Source organism: Nerophis ophidion, linkage group LG17 (genome assembly GCF_033978795.1).
Source record: "Nerophis ophidion isolate RoL-2023_Sa linkage group LG17, RoL_Noph_v1.0, whole genome shotgun sequence".
Lineage (NCBI taxonomy): Eukaryota > Metazoa > Chordata > Actinopteri > Syngnathiformes > Syngnathidae > Nerophis > Nerophis ophidion.
In genome coordinates, this window is record NC_084627.1 from 34,099,883 (window position 1) to 34,122,528 (window position 22,646).

The 22,646-nt window shown below is 40.2% G+C and overlaps 1 protein-coding gene across 1 annotated transcript; it reads right to left on the minus strand.

The window, feature by feature from the left end:
- Positions 1-902: 902 nt before the first annotated feature.
- Positions 903-20,775, minus strand: cdk9 (cyclin-dependent kinase 9 (CDC2-related kinase)). Its single transcript, XM_061876786.1, has 8 exons — positions 20,483-20,775; positions 20,245-20,358; positions 13,473-13,554; positions 11,025-11,115; positions 9,055-9,221; positions 7,835-8,006; positions 7,564-7,712; positions 903-1,926 (listed from the first exon to the last, which is right to left on the minus strand). The coding sequence occupies exons 1-8, from the start codon at positions 20,623-20,625 to the stop codon at positions 1,561-1,563; spliced, it is 1,284 nt and encodes a 427-aa protein (XP_061732770.1). The 5' UTR covers positions 20,626-20,775; the 3' UTR covers positions 903-1,560.
- Positions 20,776-22,646: the final 1,871 nt, after the last annotated feature.

Genomic DNA, 22,646 nt, shown 5'->3' on the forward strand with positions numbered 1-22,646 from the left:
CCGATAAATGCTTTAAAATGTAATATCCGAAATTATCGGTATCGGTTTCAAAAAGTAAAACTTCCATCCATCCATCCATCCATCCATTTTCTACCGCTTATTCCCTTTTGGGGTCGCGGGGGGCGCTGGCGCCTATCTCAGCTACAATCGGGCGGAAGGCGGGGTACACCCTGGACAAGTCGCCACCTCATCGCAGGGCCAACACAGATAGACAAACAACATTCACACTCACATTCACACACTAGGGCCAATTTAGTGTTGCCAATCAACCTATCCCCAGGTGCATGTCTTTGGAAGTGGGAGGAAGCCGAAGTACCCGGAGGGAACCCACGCATTCACGGGGAGAACATGCAAACTCCACACAGAAAGATCCCGAGCCTGGATTTGAACCCAAGACTGCAGGAACTTCGTATTGTGAACTTAGAACTTTTTAAAACGCTGCTGTGTAACCGGACGTAGGGAGAAGTACAGAGCACCAATAAACTTTAAAAGGTACTGCCTTTGAGACCCGGCCTAGTCACGTAACATCTACGGCTTTTCACACTCACAAGTGAATGCACAGCATACTTGGTCAACAGCCATACAGGTCACACTGAGGGTGGCCGTATAAACAACTTTAACACTGTTACAAACATGCGCCACACTTTGAACCCACACCAAACAAAATAACAAACACATTTCGGGAGAACATCCGCACCGTAAGACAACATAAACACAACAGAAAAATTACCCAGAACCCCTTGCAGCATTAACTCTTCCGGGACGCTGCAATATACAGCCCCGCCCACCTCAACCTCCTCATGCTCTCTCAGGGAGAGCATGTCCCAAATTCCAAGCTGCTGTTTTGAGGCATGTTAAAAAAAATAATGCACTTTGTGACTTCAATAATAAATATGGCAGTGTCATGTTGACAATTTTTTCCATCGCTTGAGTTGATTTATTTTGGAAAACCTTGTTACATTGTTTGATGCATACAGCGGGGCAGCACAACAAAATTAGGCACAATAATGTATTAATTCCAGAACTGTATATATCGGTATCGGTAATTAAGAGTTGGACAATATCGGAATATCGGTAAAAAAGCCATTATTGGACATCTCTACATTAAATGCTTTTTAATGCCCAGCGGAAACCTCGATATTCCGTCATATCTCGAATATGTCTTAAAATTTGGTTGAAGAATATTGCACAAAAGCGATAGGGGTTTGGGGGTCTTACCATACAAACATATTTCAGGATTTTGGTGGCTTGGGTTTTGCTTTTATTCAAATTAAGAAGGAACAATGTTTTTGTTTTGGATTTTAGGAGTGTCAGAGTTGCCGATGTGTAAAATTTGGAATAGGTTTACCCCACAATTTTCACGGCTATGAGCAGACACGTGAGACACTCAAAAATCATTGAAAAGCAAAACTGATACATGTAAAACTAAATATTAAACCTCTTGGCATGGCTACTGTCAGTTGAAGTCTCTCTTTTCACCCACAGACAGAGCATTACATAAGGATATAAAACGGTGTATAAATCAGTGGTGCACTTTTTTTTACAGAAAATGTCTGTTTCTCAAAAGACTCTATCAAACTCAGTCTGACTGGTGGTGGCGGGGTTTCTGTTCTGGTTGGGCTGCTGTTGGGGCATATGACTTCTCCGCCGAGGAGGGGCCAGATATTCAAACATGGATGTGTTGTGTGTTGACAACATAGTCTTCAGGTCCGACGGCATCGGGTCAGACCAGAAAAAGTCATGGTTGAGGGCGTCATCACTATCTGTGCGCTGGGCAGGGTCCAGGACCAGCAGCTTGTCAATAAGGTCCAGAGCGTAGGCGTCTTTGACGTAAGCTTTGAGACGATCCTTCACTTTCCTCTTTTGGCCTTTGGGCAACTCCATTTTCTGGTACAGCTCATATTTTTTGTCCACGCCTGGCCACACCTTTGGAGGGAAACCCAAAAAAGATCAATAAACTACAAAGTAGTATTGGATAAAAACACCACATAAACAGTTACAAACGAGTGAGTACACTCTTAAATGAAAACAGTATGAATACTTACAATGTTACATTTTCCAGCACTCTACTCTTTTGGGCTTGAAATTTGCTACAAACAGGTGGTTACTGAATAGTTTGCCACTCCACCAAGATGGAGCAGGAGGATGTTAGAGACCGTTTAATGCCCCACAACTGTCAAGTAGTGTTTAGGTCTGGAGACATCCTTGTCCAGTTCATCGCTTATACTTTCAGCTTCACACTGGTTAAAACTGCAGCAATGCTGGCAGCCCTCATGCGACTATTTTGCACACACAACATCGATAAGACTCATTGGGAGGTCTTTCCTATTTAAGCGTTGTATGATCTTCTTGTCCACCGTGCTGCAGCTCACTTTCCGCTTGGACTTTCAGTGGCCAGTACGAGAGTGTGACAAGGAAACCAAATTTAACTGAGGTGACCCTGAGACAACTTTTAAATTTACGATAAGATACTGATTTTGGAGCCTTTAGTGTTGTTCAAAAACAGATATTGATCCGATACGATATCACCATGAATTATAAATACTTGTATTATTTGGTAGAGTGGAATGTTAGAAAAGTTTTGATCAAGTGTAACTAGTCAAACAGAGAACAATGATGGGTATGAAAAACACTAACCTATTTATTATTAACCATCTGGAACTGGCTTATGATGTCTTTAAATTTAGGCAGCGTGGCAATTAGTTTCTTGGCAACACCAAGTTGTCACAATATATCAATAAATTAAGCTAATTTCGCGGTAAGTTGAATGATGCAAACACATTCCTTAATGGATATTTTGTAATATGCTTCTGCCTTGAAGACATTGTCTGAGTTACAATTGTTTGATTCTTATCTAGGACTGGGCGATAAATCGATGTACTCGATATATCACAGGTTTGTCTCTGTGCGATATAGAAAATGACTATATTGTGATATTCGAGTATACGTTCTCACGCAGTTGCTAATAGGTGCGGGCATTACACTACATGTTTTTCCTACTCTTTCTTGTCTCTCCTCAAAGAGACTTTAAACGAGCGCACCTTCTTACATACTGCAACATCATACGCTCCCGCGGAGCAGAGAGGTAGCGACATGGTAACGTTAGCTGTGATGCTAACGTTGCGGTGCGAGTGGTAATACGAGAGAGAGAAATTGCGAATCTGGTAACAAATGGAGGAAGAATTCATTTCCAAGAAAAACAGCACGGGGTGCATTGTCTGCCGGTGGTTTGGCTTCAAGCGGTAATATGTTGAACAATTATGCGGCAAAAGCGTTGCTGCAAAAAGTAGAACCTACTGCAAATATAGCATCATTTGAAAAGTCACGCGCTAGAGAATGAAGAGTGCTTGAAACTGTGCATGTCAACATCTCTGTTGGGTGCCACACCAACAAAATGCCGAAGCAACTATTTCCAGATTGACACTGTATGAAACAAATAGTCAACAACAGAAGGGGATAACGTCCGAAGGAACCTACCACATAGCGAAGGACATATTTGATTTCCTATTATCCAGCTCATTTATATTTGACAGTTATTGAAATATCTTGTGTGACATTATGCACAAAAATCCACTTTACTTGTTTTAAACTATTGTATTGGCATTCTGTACAGAAAGTGCACTTTAATTTAGTGTTTTGATAAGTCATCTTGGTGACATCATGCACAAAAGTGCACTTATTCTCACTTATACTCGAATATCACGATATAGCCATTTTCTATGTCGCACAGAGACAAACCTGCGATATATCGAGTAGATCGATATATCACCCAGCCCTACGATATTCCATATCAATAACAGACTGGGACACACCTAAATGAAACTACTGCTCCCTATTTACGCCTATGTTGGGCATCTAGGTAGTGAAAACCACTTCAATTACTCAAACTCCCGAAGAGATCCTTTTCCATTTGGTGCAATGTTGAACATCCAGGAACCAGTATTAGAAAGTTGTTGTACCCACAGCACTAAATCTAACAAATCTAATCATTATGTTATGCAAATTTACATGGTACAGTCAAGCAGGCGAATACATGAACATGACGAAAGGGTGTTTAACATGTTTTAATTATGCATATCATAAGGGTCGTGCTCCCGCATGTTGCTTGCTGATGGATAATAACCGGTGTGCTAAGTAATTTTCAGTGGGTATTAAATCTAGACTGCTACACAAGCTGTTCACAGACTAACTTAAAGTATATCCAAGGTTCATTTCAGTCTTACATTGGAACCCGTTTAAGTCGGTATCCATCAAATTGCCTGACTCACATCAACATAAGCGGTTAACAGTGACTACGTTTTTATGCACTGAATCAGTCTGTTTTGTCAAATAATTTGGCTCATAATAAGCATTCAACAAGCAATGGAAACACCTTAATGTGAACATATTTGACTTTGAGAAGTTGGTTTAACACATCTAGATTATGTGAAACCATTTGTATTGAATGGGTGTGCGCCGTCAGAGGGGAGCCTTTGTGTCGCGCATACGCCAGCCTCAATGCGTGGCACAAAACCCGGAAGCGGATCCCATTCAATCAAAACTTAGGTAACAACTGCAATAAAGAAGAGAATGTATATTTGCTTTAAAATTGAAAAGAACAGAATATTTTTAAGTGCATCGATGGGGGACAAAGGAAACACAGAATTACTTAAGAAGGTAGCTGAGGTAATGGAGAATGCCAGTTTCATTTGGACATTAGAACAAATACGAGTGAGATGGAAAAGAATGAAGCAATCATATTACAAGGCAAAAAAGAAGGCGTACAAAAACCTCTTCACATTGCACTTGTACACAAAACAACAGTGAACCTCAAATGAAAGAGTATAGTTGGGTTGCAATCACGTGAACTTGAGGCACATCTGGGCACTTCTGGGTTTCAGGCGATGGTCTAAGCCCCACTGGGCTACTATTTATTTACCTGCATTCGTGCAGATTTAGGCTCATTTTGAAAGGTTTAGCACATGAATATCAAACATGCGACATGTTCAAAGCAGCCCGCAAGACAAGTTTGCAAAGTGTAAAATTGGGCTGCATTTTTAAATGAAAGAAACTGCTGTTCTAAATGTGTCCACTTGATGTCCCAATAGTAATTCTGTAGGTAGGCAAATAGTTTAAAAGGGCGAGCAAGTATAACAAGCAAGCTAAAGCAGGGCTCGACTCCTCCGCCTCGACCCAACGTAAAACAGGAGTAAAATACAAATTGGTAATTCCAATTAAATTGATGCATGAGCCACTGAACATTGATATAGTTCTGGGAAAATTGTCTTGTGTGCAAATTTAAATCAAGTGAACAGTGTGTGATTTACTACAATACTGTTGGTTTATTGATATTGTTCACACATTGCACAGCTTTTATTTCTCTACCAATACACAGTGATGCCTTGAAGGAAGGGAGTGACTCAACTCTCTTGAATAGTTTCTACCTCAGTCTGTATGGTTTGTTGACTTAGTACAGGATTAATATGTGGAAATGACAAATGAGGTAGTTACATAAAAGTTTTTATTTATGCTTTATTTTGTGTTTTGTTCAATCCTAGATGGGCTGTGACTTAAAAGATTAATTGCTCTATAGATACACTTACATTAAGTCTAAATTAATTGTGCTCTTCATGATGTTTTTGAAACGGCACAGATTTTTTTCCTCACAATTTTCAACTGACTTGATGTGTTCTGTCAGGAGGATTATTTGTAATATGTACATGTTCAGAATGTGCTTGTTCGGTTTTGGGCCGAAGTAAAACAATTTGAAGTTGTGGAATTCTATTCGTGGGAATAGCTTTTCCTCCATGCGGCCGCTGGTGTCAAAATATATTAAAGGCAAATATTAAAGCGATCATGAAAAAATATTTAAAATGGGATGTAGTGGATTTTTACACTCTTAACAAAAATATTTTTAAAAAACATTTAAACCATACCTCAGTTCACTTGACATGGTATTTAGGGAGGAAAAGACCGGCGGCACATCATGTATTTACATCTGAGGTTCCACAAATTAAGTATTAATCCTTGAAAGACAAAGTTGGAGTTATTTGTACGTTGCTAAGTATCGTATTTAATTGACATAACAAGTGCCGTGCTGCTGTGATCGTGATGATTAATGAGACAAAGGATAAGTTTGTTTGAATTTGGTTTCCTTCTACAAAAATTAGCCTCATCTACAATTCATGTATGCTGTTGTTTCTTTGCTGTGAAGTTCATATTTAATCTCATTATGTAGCTAGAGATGTCCCTGTTTTTCAGCGATGTTTGGTAGCGATACAAGATTTAGTATATGCTGTTGAGCCTACGAGAGATTTATTCATCTAGTTTGTTAATACTATTAAGGATATTTTCGTGATACGAACAAATATTTACCAAAGACGCTATAATGTGGTCACCCGTGTCAAATAAAGCACTTGGCTCTCCTGCACAACAACAACTAAGCTTTTAGTTTTTTTATGAAAATCGTCAATGAAAATACAGGTGATTGGACCAACAATAGCTATATTTGTTACTAAGACTTAGAACATGATGTTAGTTTATTTGCATAGCCAGGTTTTCGCAGTTATATTTGGACGTAGCAAACACAAAATAACAAATTACTAATGTGATCTATTGTCATTTATTTACGTTTAGTTCTGCTATCAAACACTACTAATATAACTCGACTGCATCACAGAAAGTTTCCCAGACAAATCAAATGTTCAAACAATCATTTTACAAAGGGATCACGGCAGATACAAGCGGTCCGACTGTATTCCAAAAGATGATGACAGTGATATTTAAAGAGCCATTTCCTTAGACGCATTTTCGTTTTTTCTTGACTTTATGAGCCACTTCTTTCGGGACTCTATGAAAACTATTTCCCATCTCTCTATTTGAACGACTGTAACACCCAAGAACAGAACAGCAATACAGCATTTTCTGATCAAACTCGACACTCACTCTCTCTTGTTTTAACGCTATAGTCTAGAGGCTTGGCCATCGTGTTTATTAAGCCGCAAAGAAGAAAAACGAATCTGGTGTCATTTGCAACCCTACTACAGGAGGCACAAAAAGTATTTTCCTTCGTACTTAAAAAACTCCAAAACAACTCTCTCTCCCAACAGTCTTCGCCTCGGTCCCCCGTTAAAGAGTGATGTGTGAGGAGCTGCAAAAATTCCTTGTTTTGGTGTGATGTCATAGGTCAACTGGAAAAGTAATTAATTTATCTGTGCTAAAAGAAATTAGCGCGCCCCAGTGTAGATGCATGGACACTGGAATTTCACAAGTAGGTGTTGACATACAAAAAATAACTATTTGAAACATCTAATTTAGTGCATGGAAATGTAGAATTATAAAATAGTGTAACTTGTGACTCTCCAAGACAAAATGATGATTAATTTTTGAACCAACAACAGTTTGTTGACATGGTTTTCCTGCATTTGTGAAACCTGATAGGATAAAAAGTCTACTGAAAAGCTTTAGTTGTATGTCAAAGCATTGAAAGTAAGCCGCTCCATTCTTTCAATAGATTTGAACATAACCACCTTGAGGAGACATGATGAAATATTGATTATATCTAATGAGGAGGACAATACATACCTCAGCAGTGATGGAGCCACAAAGCTGACTAATGAGAGTTAGCTGGTGCTGCTCTGTGTTTCCTTGCATGATGGGACTTCTTGTCCACATTTCTGCCATGATGCAACCCGCTCCCCACAAGTCGATAGGGGGGCCGTAATCTCGCTCACCTAGAGCCCACAGAAACAACAAGGTGATTGCTTTATCATCTCTGTTGAACACCACCAACTTGTAGAATGTCTGTGCTATTTCCAAATATCTGTTAAGTTTTCGGCCTATTGGCACTTCTTACCAAGCAGCAGCTCGGGAGGTCTGTACCACAATGTGACCACGCGGTTGGTGTAGCGGTTTCCCTGGCTGTTTTTGGCCAGGCTAAAAGCTCGAGCCAAACCAAAGTCAGCTAGCTTGAGTACCCCGTCTCTGGTGATGAGCACGTTGGCTGCCTTCATGTCTCTGTGAAGGATCTGATATAAAAGATGAAACCAAATGGTCAATCGGTATGAGGAAGTCTTAATGAAAGTATTCCCTGTGGTGTTTTCCAGTACAAGTTGAATTACTGTAAACCATTTTTGAGAATCCAACCACACAAGCTTATTCTGGCATTTCAGTCAAATCATTTCTATTAGTTAATCTTCAACACATTTCTGCAAGTTCGGTAAAAGAACTGACATCTCTGTTCAGATTACTGAATAATAACTCTGGCCTAACCCGAAAGAGTTCTCCAGATCTGGTCCAATGGACGGAGCAGTGCCAGCAGGCGTTTGAGAGGGTCAAGAAGGCCCTCTGCACATGCCTGATTTTTCTCTCCCGTTTTGCCTGCAGGCTGACGCATCGGGCAGAGGGCTTTTTGTCCCAGCAGGTGGGGGGCTTTGACCGCCCCAACTTTAGAGTGATCCTCAGACCGGGAGCGCAGATGGCCGGGCCTGACTTCCTCTCCCGCTCCTTCACAGGAGGAGGGGGTGAGGGGGGAGCGGGCCCGGCCGGACGGCTTCCCGGCCTGAGTCTGGCGGTGGAGGTATGTGGAGGGGGGCGTGGACGGTGGACCTGCCGAGGAATGGGGTGTGCCAGGACCGGCCTCGAAGACAGCGACAAGTGAGTGGATGGGCCAGGTGGGCCTTGTTATCTAATCATCAGTCACCTTTATTAGCAGCAGCCGGAACGAGACACGTTTTTGGAGGTGGAGTGAGAGCCAGAGAGGGTGAGAGGGACACAAGACGCAAGCAAAACACTCGCACTATTTATGAAAACATGGAAAACAATTTAATACCCTGAATTCCGGCTCTCCTGGCAGTGTGTGGTAGACCAAAGAACCCACTAAAGGGCAACTTCCACACCATGTTTTACATAAAAGTAATGTTAATAGATTTTTAAGACCTTTTATGAGCTTTTAGGAGACTCACACATTTTAAGGCCTTAAATTGAAATTGTTGGATATAAGACCTTATTGTTGGATGTAAGAGTTTATAAGATACCCTGTTTAAGACTAAGATACAGTGGTTAAATTTGCCTTACCTTGTTTCTGTGGATGTAGTACAATCCATTGAGCAACATTTGCATGACCTTCTTGATCTCTGACAGGGTGAACTTTACATTGGTGTTGCTCAGCAGCCCGGCCAGGTCGTGCTCACAAAAGTCAAACACCAGGTAGATGCTGCCTTTGTAGCGATTATACTGAGTTGCTTCAAGAAAAAGGAGACAAAAAAAAAATCAACCAAGCACATATAGGCTGAGATTCACACACATAGCAACAACATGGCCAACGCGAATGAAAGCGAAAATGTTGTTTAAAAGAAGGGTGTCGCCAGATGAGTGGTTTTGCGGCGACAGACATGAAACAGGGGTTAGTGTGTGTGCCTCACAATAAAGAGGTCCTGGGTTCGATCTCCGGGCTATCTGTCTATCTGTGTTGGCCCTGCAATGAGGTGGCAACTTGTCTAGGGGGGACTCAGCCTTCCGTCCAAGTGCAGCTGGAATAGGCTCCAGCACCCCCGCTACCCCAAAAGGGAGAACCGGTATAAAATGGATGGATGGGTGGATGGACAAATGACTGCATGTTACAAAGTTTGTTTAAAAAAAAAAAAGTAATAGCACCATAAACCTTTCCCAGCATCTGAATCATTACGAGGCGAACGGGACTGCAAAACCAAACAAACTCTCACTAAAAAACAGCTTACTGTGTTGGAATCACTTACATAAGGTATCAAGTATGCTTTGAAAGGAACAGGATGGAGAACGATCACTAGAGCGGTCAGACTGCACAGCGCTAAAGGTGTAATGCCCATAGAGAGGAAAACCCTATGTTTGTCCAATTACTAAAACTATAAACTGCTCTCATTGCTGGATTTTACTTATTTGTATAATGTGCAATCCCAAAAGAAAGTGTTTTTGTTTTTGTTAAATGACTCTATACAAAGTGCAATTTATAGCCATTCGAAAAAGTTTTGCAGTGGCACACGCATGTCCGTGCGCTTAAGCACTTAACTATTAAAGAGCTTCCCTTGTTTCCTTGTTAGTGTGCGCTATATGAAATAATGGACACTTCACCTCATATGTAATATATCACCATGATGCTGATTTATAATTCCACAAGTGTTTATAATGTTCCTAGGGCTCTGTGTAAGTGCACTGAAGATAATGAACATGGTATTGTACACCTGATATATCAAAATAATTATATTAATTAAAAATTAAATTACCAATGATTGTCACACACATGTGGCGAAATTATTCTCTGCATTTGACCCATCACCCTTGATCACCCCCTGGGAGGTGAGGGGAGCAGTGGGGAGCAGTGGGCAGCAGCGGTGCTGCGCCCGGGAATCATTTATGGTGATTTAACCCCCAATTCCAACCCTTTATGCTGAGTGCCAAGCAGGGAGGTAATGGATTCCATTTTTATAGTCTTTGGTATGACTCGGCCGGACCTACCTATCTCAGGGCGGACACTCTGGCCACTGAGTAGGTGTGTGTGAGTGTGTGTGTGCATGCATGTATGCATGTATGCATGTATGCATGTATGCATGCATGTATGCATGTATGCATGTATGCATGCATGTATGCATGCATGTATGCATGTATGCATGCATGTATGCATGCATGTATGCATGCATGTATGCATGTATATATACATATATATATATATATATATATATATATATTGAAGTTCAACACCAAAAAAGTATAATGTCCAAAACTAATATAACAATATATAAAGAATATGTATCCATGCTCTTTGGAACAACATGAACATAGAACAACAATGTTATTTATAAGGTAATCTATTTAAAGTATTATGTTCATACAGTACTATGGTTCTGGTGGTACTCATTGGGCTAAATCTGGGACCTCAGGTACTAAATTTGGTCCCATTTCATGTCTTCAATACTTTCTTGATTCCTCTAATGTGTACTTTCATTAGTAACTTGCACACACAATCATTGGTGTACTAAAAAGCACCATACACAGAGCTGGATGTCACCAACCTTTGGTTCTGCAGATCTCAATCAAGTTTACCACATTCTCGTGTTTGAGCAGCTGCAAGATCTTTATCTCCCTGAGCGCAGTGATTGGAAACTGTAAAAGCAAAGAGAGCAAAATTGTTAAGTAAACGCCCAAAATAGAATATTTTGCATTCAAGATCATTGTTGGGATTGACTTCCTCTAGCCCCCTTCTGCACTCACACTCAATATGTTTACATGCACTCAAACAGTTGCATTTCAGAGTTAAAATAGTTGGGTCTCTCCACACTTATAGAAATTTTTGTTTACATGCCATTGCTTGAATTTGGTATTTGGCAAAATGCTGTCTAACTCACAAACAATAGGGGGTAATGTTTGTCACTTCACCTTGTTTAAGTAGGAATACAAGGCAAGATGATAATTTCTGATGTGTAATAATTATGTGTTTTATGTGCGACTCGAGTCGCCCCCTCCGTCTAAAAACATAGTTGTGCTCGTGACATAAAAAAACACAAAAACAAGAAACAGAAGAAAGATCATTTGTATTTCTAATAGGGCTGCGATTATTTAAAATCACTCTTAAATGATAAATCATGATTAATCACAGGTTATTTGCTTACATAAATAAAATTTGCTAAAAAAAATAAACGATTTACTTCCAAATGCAATTTTGTAGAGATTTTTTTCTTTTTTCTTCGAGTCAGGTTTTTTCTAGTATTCCTGTTATTGTTTTCTTTCATTTATGTCTGGTAAGTTAGGGGTAACGTCAAGTACGATCGGGCTACACTGATACTGCTTAGTCAGATGAGTCACAAAGGACATTTTAATACCAAACTGTTCGATTCCTTTCTGGAACTACATCTTCAGGCCGGAACTACACAGGGCTGGGCTGCAGCCAGGGATTTGCTTGGCGCCCCGAGACCGACACGGAGGCGTTGCAGGCAGGAGGCGCTGAGCAAAGACTCTGACACCAGGTTAGCAAATATTTTGCCAACGTCCAGTCGCTTGGAAATAAAGTGGACAACCTTCTCAGTATGATGGCTACGCAGAGGCTATGTGCTGTGGCTCGGAGAAAGGACTCCCAATGAAGATATAACACTGGCATGCTACACGCTCTTCAGAGCCGACCTCAAGTCTGCGCACTGCGGAAAGACCCGCGGGGGAGGGACAGCGATTTTGGTCCAAAAAAAATGGGAGGACTAACAACAAGGTAATATCGCAGTTGTGAACACGTGGAGTTTATTACCATAAAGTGCAGACCATCTTATATACCCAAGGAACTGCAGTGTATTCTATTGACGATACGAACGAGTCAAGGCACTCAAAGAACAGCTTAACATGATCTCTGGACATTAGAACTTATACCCTGATGCTGTTTTTATTATTTCAGAGGATTTTAATCACTGTGACCTCTGGAAAAATATCCCAAAACTCCACCAGTTTATCAACTTCTCCACTAGAGGTCACAACACATTGGATCACTGCACTGATATTGTGTTTTTTAGTCTCGGGAGATGACAATGATCCTTAAAAGTTTTTAAAATGTTACTAAATGTTACTTTAAGTAATTTCCAAAAATGTTTTTTATTTTGTTAAATTCTACAGAAAAATATTTGTTATATTTATTTGTCTGTACTATGTACCTCTTAAGATCTCACTGTTGGCTTTGCAAGGTAATAAAATAAACAACATGATGCTAATACACCCTTTTGTTCTCTTTTTTGCCAAATAAGAATCGATAAGGGAATCAATAAAGAACCGAATCGTTAAGTAGACTCAAAAGTGGAATCGGAAAAATCATATTAATTCCCATTCCTAACGCACAGACTGTGCTCCATGCCCTGGTGTCACACAACGCAGGCATGCATTTTTCACATCAACACTGTCGTCCTCGTGCAGCGCTGACGGGGGATTCTAGAGTGCAAAAATAGTGGGGCTAGGCGCCGAACTAGACCATTGCATTTTTCTGATGACATTTTTTTTAAGATATATCATCTCCTTTTCCAGCACGGCATACTACACTTCCATGTCTCTGGCATTAAGTGGGCATACGTACCACCGCCTCTTTATTTTTCTGCTTTACAGAGCTCCTTTATTTCATAATCAGTGACATAAAAATGTAAACGACACAAAGCGTCAGTGTGCTCAAATTCAGAAGATCTGATTGACTGCGGACATTCATGGCAGAGTTTGCTCGACTCTGGGTATGAAGTGGGACTCTTGAAAACGAAGATGATACTGCTATAACAGAACTGGCTAATCATATACTGAACATGTCAAACTCTTCACACAATAGCCGTGGTGTGTGTAATGACAAACTGGATTGGATTAGGTTCAGATTGCTTTTGCACTACAACCGACGATAAAACAAACAAAGAGAGAAAGCACTCGTTGACACGAACATGTTGAAAAGAGAATCTGGATGTTGTATGCTTGCATGTTCGAAATAAACTCAAACTCAAACATCTTACCCCTTCTTTTTCATTTTCCATTAAAACCTTCTTCAGGGCAACCTTCTTTCCAGTTTGTCTGTGTTTGGCTTTGAACACTTCCCTATGAAAGACAAGAGAATATATGAATACACATTCACAAAACTGAGGTGGGGGCCATTGCGAGGCACTGCCATCATACCGTAGTGTCACATATTTATGAAAATTGTTATAAAAATTACTTTAAAAAAGTAATTAATTCCATTTACATTGTATTTCCCTAAAAAACGAATTGAACTAGGATAGGATAGGTCTTTATTCTTTAATAAAGTACTATCTATCTATTGTCATTGCACAAGTACAACGAACCTTTGTTTTCATCACAAACCCGTTCAATATTAGACAAACAAACAGTGTACAGGGTTAGACAACAGGAACGCTGATGGGTCGCCACAAGGCCCTTAAAAGATGGGAAAAGGTAAATTAATGTATTTTCCGGTTGCCCGATGACGCCACACTCGCCATCTGGTGAGCCTTACAAATCGTTTTAATTGATCTCCGCTTTAATACTGGCACAGATTACACTTATTACGTGGGACGGCATGGCGAAGCTGGGAGAGTGACCGTGCCAGCAATCTGAGGGTTACTGGTTCAATCCCCACCTTCTACCTTCACCGTCCGTTGTGTCCTTGAGCAAGACACTTCACCGTTGCTCCTGATGGGCCCTGGTTAGCGCCTTGCATGGCAGCTCCCGCCATCAGTGTGTGGATGTGTGTGTGAATGGGTGAATGTGGAAATACTGTCAAAGCGCTTTAGGCTCCTTGAAAATGGGTAGAAAAGCGCTATACAAGTACAGCCATTTACCATTTTACGTCTGTTATGGCTATGTTGATGTTAAATAGCAGACAGCATCAAGAAAGTATCTTGTATTGTGCTACTAACATGATGCTACTACCAACCATGTATCAGGACGGACGCAGGTCAGAAGCAAAGAAAATAGTTTTTTTGGACGAGGAATCATGGAAGCAAAACTTTTTATGTCTTAAGAGTTCATTCATAAGGCTTTGTCGACTGATGGAAGGAGTTTTAAACCCGAAGAAAAAGACTGATTCTCTTTCAGATTAAGTTTGCTATTGTTCTGGACTATCTTGCAGGTTGTGGAGAACACGTCGAGTTATTGCCAGTCAGTTGGGAGTGCACAAATACAGCATGAGGTTTGTGTACGCTTTACTATTTGTGTTTAATAAACCTGCTTCATCTATCTTTCATCATATTCGTATTTTGTTTGGGAGTCCAAATTAAGTAGGATTTTACATTTTCCTGAGCTACCTTTTTAAATAAATCTGTTTTTTTTCTACAATCGACACACTTCAAAATGTTCTGTTCTTTTAAATTGTGAAGCAAATAAAATGTCCTCTTCATGACAATTGTTGCTATGTTTTTATTGGATGATATCTGCTCCCGGGTTGTATCCCGCGTTGAGACTGGCGTATGTGCAATACCAAATGTCCTCTACAGCAACACACACCCAAATTTGCCAACCCTCCAGATTTTTCCGGGAGACTCCCAAATTTCAGTTCCCCTCCCAAAAATCTCCCGGTGCAAACATTCCCCTGATTTTCTCCCGATTTCCAACCAAACAACAACATTGGGGTCATGCCTTGAAAGGCACTGCCTTTAGCGTCCTCTACAATCTGTTGTCACGTCTGCTTTTCATCCATACTAACAGCGTGCCGGCCCAGTCACATGATATATGCGGCTTTTAAACACACACAAGTGAATGCAACGCATACTTGATCAACAGCCATACAGGTCACACTGAGGGTAGCCGTATAAACAACTTTAAAGACTGTTATAAATATGCACCACACTGTGAACCCACACCAAACAAGAATGACAAACACATTTCGGGAGAACATCTGCACCGTAACACAACAGAACAATTACCCAGAACCCCTTGCAGCACTAACTCTTCTGGGACGCTACAATATACACCCCCGCTACCACCAAGGATTAGGAGTCATTCTTCATCTACATGGCACTATATAAACATCCTAGCAGTCGGCATCCTAATGACAGCAAACCTTATACAGTAAGTGATGTTTTCCTATGTTTGTTGGCTCTCTTACCGTCTATAAGTAATAATCAGTGATTATTTGTGCTGCATTTTTTTTTTATTAATGTGCCGCAATGCACAAAATTTGCAAAATACAGAAATATTAATTTTTATTATAAATGTGCCTGTTACTACATTACATATATACTTACTTCATGTATATAAAACCTTAATGGAGGTGTTTGAATGTTTTTAAGAGCTTTATAGGCAGCATAGAGCGGCGTCCATATGCTCCTTGTAAGCGGACTTTTGATCACATTTATTCAATATTTAGAATGCATTAAAGAAAAATACATCCGTCGTCATGTCGTTCATAATGATTGTAAACCATAGGCAAAATTCCAAATAAAGTGCAGTTCCCTTTAAGTGGTGTGGATCGGTTCATTTAAATATATATTGCTAGACCAGAGACACCAGCATTAAAATGACACCAAAGAGCATATAGAAAGTATGAACACATTAGGGCTGAGCGATATATCGAATATACTTGATATATCGCGGATTTGTCTCTGTGCGATATAGAAAATATCTGTATCATGACTATTCGAGTATATGTTCTCACGCAGTTGCTTTTAGGTGCGGGTTTTACACTTCAGGCTTTTCTCACTCTTTCTTGTCTCTCCTCACTGAGACATAAAAAGCACACCTTCTTACATACATCACATAATGTTGCGAATGCAACGTCATACGCCCTCGCGGAGCAGAGAGGTAGCGGCATGGGTAAAGTTAGCTGTGGCAGGTGGTGTAAGCGGAGCTGTGCGAGTGGTATTACAAGAGAGGGAAATACGAATCTGGTAACAAATGGAGGAATAAATAATTCCCAAGAAAAACAGCAGCGGGTCCATCGTCTGGCGGCGGTTTGGCTTTAAGCGGGAAGATGTTGGCCTGTTCTTTCACCTTCGTCATTATCTTCCTCTTTATGCTCTAATTACCTTATACAAAACTCTCTTTGAACCACATCTAAACTACTGTAATATCATCTGGTGTAACACCTTTCCTACCTACCTTCACAAATTAGAATCCATGCAAAAGAAAATTATACGGGCCCTGTCATGGTCCAAGTTTAATGCCCCCACTCGTCATCTATTTCATAAATATCATCTCTTAAGACTGTCTGACAGAGTTCAATATTTATCAAAATGCTTGTTTAACCTATCAAGTCATTTACAGGCTGAATCTTAGGCTCTGTAGCTTGGTTTCCTATCTACCATCCCCAGCATGCCCACAACACTCGTAACTTAGATCTGATAACAGGTAAACATCGTTTACTGGCTTGTACCGCTCGCAGTGTCGTATGCAGGGGACCAAAGATTTGGAACCAGCTTAATGAGAGCCTCAATATGCTGTATCCATTCTCCAACTTCAAAAAGAAACTGAAAACTTACCTATTAACCACCTATCTTTAATGCCTCATGTGGGGTAGACTACTGTTGGGTTTTGCATGGTTGAATGAATGTATGTATGTATGTATGTGTATGCCTGCTATTGTACTATTATCTTGTGTTTATCAAATAGCGTTGTTGTTTTATTTTTGTTTTTTGTTGTTGTGCTTGCTACCATGTTTAATCTTTCCATGTATATATTGTCCTTTGGACCCCCTGTTAAAAGCTTCTTCTATCTTATTTGGGGGACCCTTTCACGTACCAACATCTTTAAATGATGACATCCACCATTATTGTAATTGCTATATGGTATTGTGAATAAACTTGTAAACTTGTAAACTTGTTGAACATACAACCGCATTATGTCAAGTATGCGGCAAAAGCGTTACTAGAAGAAGTAGCAGCACTACTAATTTGAAGCATCATTTGAAAAGTCACCCGCTAGAGAGTGAAGAGTGCTTAAAACTGTGCATGTCAACATCTCCCAACAAAATGCCGAATCAACCAGCACTGACCCAATTCTGCCTGACGTCTTACATTTCCACATCAACAAAAAATAGTCAACAGTAGAAAGACATAGCGTCCGCAGGAACCTACCACATAGCGAAGGACATACACTATTTAAATTCCTACTATAAGGCTAATTTTTATTTTAAAGTTTTTTAAATATCTTGTGTGACATCATGCACTAAAGTGCACTTTATTTGTTTTAAAATATTGTAGTGGCATTCTGTAAAAAATGCACTTTAATCCAGTGTTGTTTTGATATATCATCTGAGTAACATCATGCACCAAAGTGCATTAATAGCTTGTTTTAAAATGTCTGACAATCTTGCGCTTTCTGTTTTGAAATGTCATGAATGTTTGTGCGACTGCTTAATAAATGTTTTATAAATACAGTTTTGGTCAATTGACTTAGTTGTGATTTCTTTCTCTGCATTATAGTTTAAAATGAGCATATATTAATTCAAAATGAAAAATAATGTTTTAATGTAGACACATAGAATTATCATACTGCTGTGATTATATGCATCAAGTGTTTATTCAAAGCAAAGGCAAAATATCGAGATATATATGGTGTATCATGACATGGCCTAAAAATAGAGATATTAATAAAAGGCCATATCGCAAGCCCCTTGAACACATTATAGAAAATGAGGTGGCGACTTGTCCAGGGTGTACACCGCCTTCCGCCTGATTGTAGCTGAGATAGTGACCCCAAAGGGAATAAGCGGTAGAAAATGGATGGATGGTATTAGTCTCTATGCTCAGCTTGCATCGTGGCAGTCTTTGTGAGTATATTTTGGTAGCTTTTAGTGATATATGAGTTGGTACAACAGTGGAATATAAAAAAAAAACAACAACAATCAAATACGATGAAGTGGACGGTATTTTAGTTTAGGTCTAGACTCAAGTACCACATTACTAAAAAAAATACTCGTTATCGGCAATACTGGACCTAGGATTGATCCAAAATTGTAGTATTACCCCCCTCCAAGTACGAGCTAGACAAACCAATGTGTATATTGTTTTCTAAGTGGCTAATTAGGGCTGGGCGATATATCGATATATACGATATATCGCAGGTTTGTCTCTGTGCGATATAGAAAATGACTATATCGTAATATTCGATTATATGTTCTCACACTGTTGCTTTAAGCTGCGTGCATTACATTACTGGCGTGTCTCACTCCTTCTCGTCTTCCCTTCTCACAGAGACGTAAAACAAGCCTGCCTTCTTACATACGTCACATACAGTCACGCATGTAGCGCCACACGCTCTCGCCGAGAGCTAACGTTAGCATGGCATTAAGCTGCGTGCATTACACAACAGGCGTTTCTCAGTGCTCCTCATCTCTCATTCTGACAGATACAGAAAACAAGCCCGCCTTCTTACATACGTCACATACTCTCGCGAGTCTAGCGTCATAGTTCTCGCCGATCAGAGAGGTAGCAGCATGGCTAAAGTTAGCTTAGGCAAGTCGAGCAGAGCGGAGCTTGTGACAATACAAGAGAGAGATTGTGTGAAACTGATCACAAATGGAGGAAGAACAACAAATGCCCAACATAAAGAGCAGGGGGTCCATCATCTGGCAGTGGTTTGGCTTCAAGTGGGAAGATATTCGGCAGACAACAGCAATATGCTGTTCAAAGTATATACTCTGATGATTAACCTGTGTGATGACTGTATTATGCTGATAGAATATATTTGTACCATGAATTGATTAACGTGGAGCCCGACTTAAACAAGTTGAAAAATGTATTCTGGTGTTACCATTTAGTGGTCAATTGTACGGAATATGTACTGTACAGTGCAATCTACTAATTAAAGTATCAATCAATCAATGCAAGGTATGCAGCAAAAGTGTTACTAAAAAAAAGTAGCAACACTATTAATTTGTTCTTTCATTTAAAAAGTCACCCGTTAGAGAATGAAGAGTATTTAATGAATACAGGTTTGGTCAATTGACTTAGTTCTGATTTCCCTCTCTGCATGAAAGTTTAAAAGTAGCATATATTAATGCAGTATGAAGAAGAATGTTTTAATGAAGACACATAGAATCATCATACTGCTGTGATTATATGCATCAAGTGTTCATTCAAGGCCAAGGCAAAATATCGTTATCCATCCATCCATCCATTTTCTACCGCTTATTCCCTTTTATGGGGTGGCGGGGGGCGCTGGCGCCTATCACAGCTACAATCGGCCGGAAGGCAGGGTACACCCTGGACAAGTCGCCACCTCATCGCAGGACCAACACAGATAGACAGACAACATTCACACTCACATTCACACACTAGGGCCAATTTTAGTGTTGCCAATCAACCTATCCCCAGGTGCATGTGTTTGTAAGTGGGAGGAGGCCGGAGTACCCGGAGGGACCCCACGCATTCACGGGGAGAACATGCAAACTCCACACAGAAAGATCCCGAACCTGGATTTGAGCCCAGGACTGCAGGACCTTCGTATTGTGAGGCAGACGCACTAACCCCTCTGCCACCGTGAAGCCCCAAAATATCGTTATATATAGCGTATATCGCAATATGGCAGAGAAATATCGCGATATTATTAAAAGCCAATATCGCCCAGCCCTATGGTTAATATTTAATAAATAAATATATTTCATACCTGATAAAAAAATATTAATAATGTATTATTGTTTAATTCTCCAGATGTGGACAAAGCTAACCGCTATTTGTTTCCATCTAGTTAGCAGTTAGCAGTGTGAGTCACACGAACACAACACATTGTTGTCAGTTCTGGCGCACACGAAATTTTTAAATATAAAATATTTACACGAGTTAATTTACTTACCCAAACGTTCCTTGTCCTATTTTTGCCAGTTTTTCATATTTGGAGAATTCGTCGCAAAAAGGAAATTCAACTCCATCGTAGTACTTGGACATGATGGCAGCCTCCCGGTCAGGCCTGAAGAGAAGACATTTTACTCGTTATTTGGGTAACAATACACTCGCAGAACAAGCCCAAAAGGTTTATAGTGAATAAATAAAATGCAATTATAAGTAAAATGTACAAAACAACGTATAGTTACTTTTCAGCCCCGCCTGAGTTATTTGTTTTTTCTCGCTGCATCTTTGCTGTGTCGACTCCAACACGCAGGACCCAGGATACGTTTAGGATTACCAGGAATTTTAAAAACCACAAGTATTCTTGTATTTTAACGGCGGTTGTCATCTAAGCGGTCCATCGAATAATGTTGTTGCTACAAGTAGTAATTTAAACCAAAACGATTATGTTAAATGTAATAATCAATATATACCAACACAACATTGGCGTGATTACTTTAACCCGTCTACCGCCTCATGAAATACCCGAAACTATAATAACTGACTAAAAGTAGGTACGTGAAGGCATCAAATCAAGTGTCTAAAACAGAATGCGCCCCCTGGTAACTCGGAGGAATACCACCACGCGGGAATGTCGCATTGTAAATATGTTTTAATAAATATTGCTTATGGTCATCTTTAATTAATGTGAATGTCGCCTAATTGAATATATGTACAGATTATGGTTTGAAATATGATGTGAAATATAATGCAAAGAAGAGTGTCATCATGATATGTAGAACAAGAGAAGACAAGGATCTTTCTTTTCCTTAATTAATTCTATCTGTCAGGACAGGTGCTGAGTGTGTGTGATAAAACTAAGTATCTGTGGCACATCATTACTGATCTATTGGGTGATGACGATGACCTATACTAGTAGGGAAGACCCAGGACACGTTGGTAAGACTATGTCTCCTAGCTGGCCTGGGAACGCCTCGGGGTCCCCCAGGAAGAGCTGGACGAAGCGGCTCGGGAGAGGAAAGACTGGGCTTCCCTGCTTAGGCTGCTGCTCCCGCGACCCAACCTTGGATAAGCGGAAGAAGATGGATGGATGGTGGTGGTAAAGGTGTGTTACAGTATAATTTACTCTTATTTTTTTTGATTTATTGAAACTTGTATTAGTAGATTGCACAGTAGAGTACATATTCCGTACAATTGACCACTAAATGGTAACACCCGAATAAATATTTTCAGCTTGTTTAAGTCGGGGTCCACGTTAATGAATTCATGGTTATATTATATAATATTAGGATTTGTTGATATAGTACACATATGATCTAATGTCTGTGATGAGGTGGCGACTTGTCCAGGGTGTAGGAGGGCGGCATGGCGAAGTTGGTAGAGTCGCTGTGCCAGCAATCTGAGGGTTACCGGTTCAATCCCCACCTTCTACCATCCTAGTCACGTCCATTGTGTCCTTGGGCAAGACACTTCACCCTTGCTCCTGATGGGCCTTGGTTAGCGCCTTATGGCAGCTCTGCCATCAGTGTGTGAATGGGTGAATGTGGAAATACCGTCAAAGCGCTTTAGGCTCCTTAAAAAGGGGTAGAAAAGCGCTATAGAAGTACAACCCACTCCAGCGACCCACCGCTACCCCAAAAGGGACAAGCGGTAGAAATGGATGGATGGATGATGATCTAATGTGAAAAAATAATTACTGACAACCAACTTACATAATACATTTGAAATATATTAATAATGTTTTTATTATTAAAGGGCAGATAAATATCAGAAAATATTATTCCATCAGCTCCCTTCTAATCATGGAAATGTATAAGAAACAAACAAAAAACCAATGAAAGTGTGAACTGTACGTGGCTTCTATAAATGCATTTTCATGAAAGGAATAAAAAGAAATGATGATGATGATGATGATTATTAAATAATTTGAACAAATACAATAATATAGTCAAAATATATATTAAAACAGTTACATTTGTCTTTATTGGATGTTATATTATTATATTGAAATAATTACGTTTTTATATTATTATTCATATTTTTAGGATTGGGGCAGCACGGTGGAAGAGGGGTTAGTGCATCTGCCTCACAATACGAAGTTCCTGAGTAGTCCTGGGTTCAATCCCGGGTTCGGGATCTTTCTGTGCGGAGTTTACATGTTCTCCCTGTGACTGCGTGGGTTCCCTCCGGGTACTCCGACTTCCTCCCACTTCCAAAGACATGCACCTGGGGATAGGTTGATTGTGAATGTGAGTGTGAATGTAGTCTGTCTATCTGTGTTGGCACTGCGATGAGGTAGCGACCTGTCCGGGGTGTACGCCGCCTTCTGCCCGATTGTAGCTGAGATAGGCACCAGCACCCCCCGTGACCCCAAAGGGGACAAGCGGTAAAAAATGGATGGATGGATGG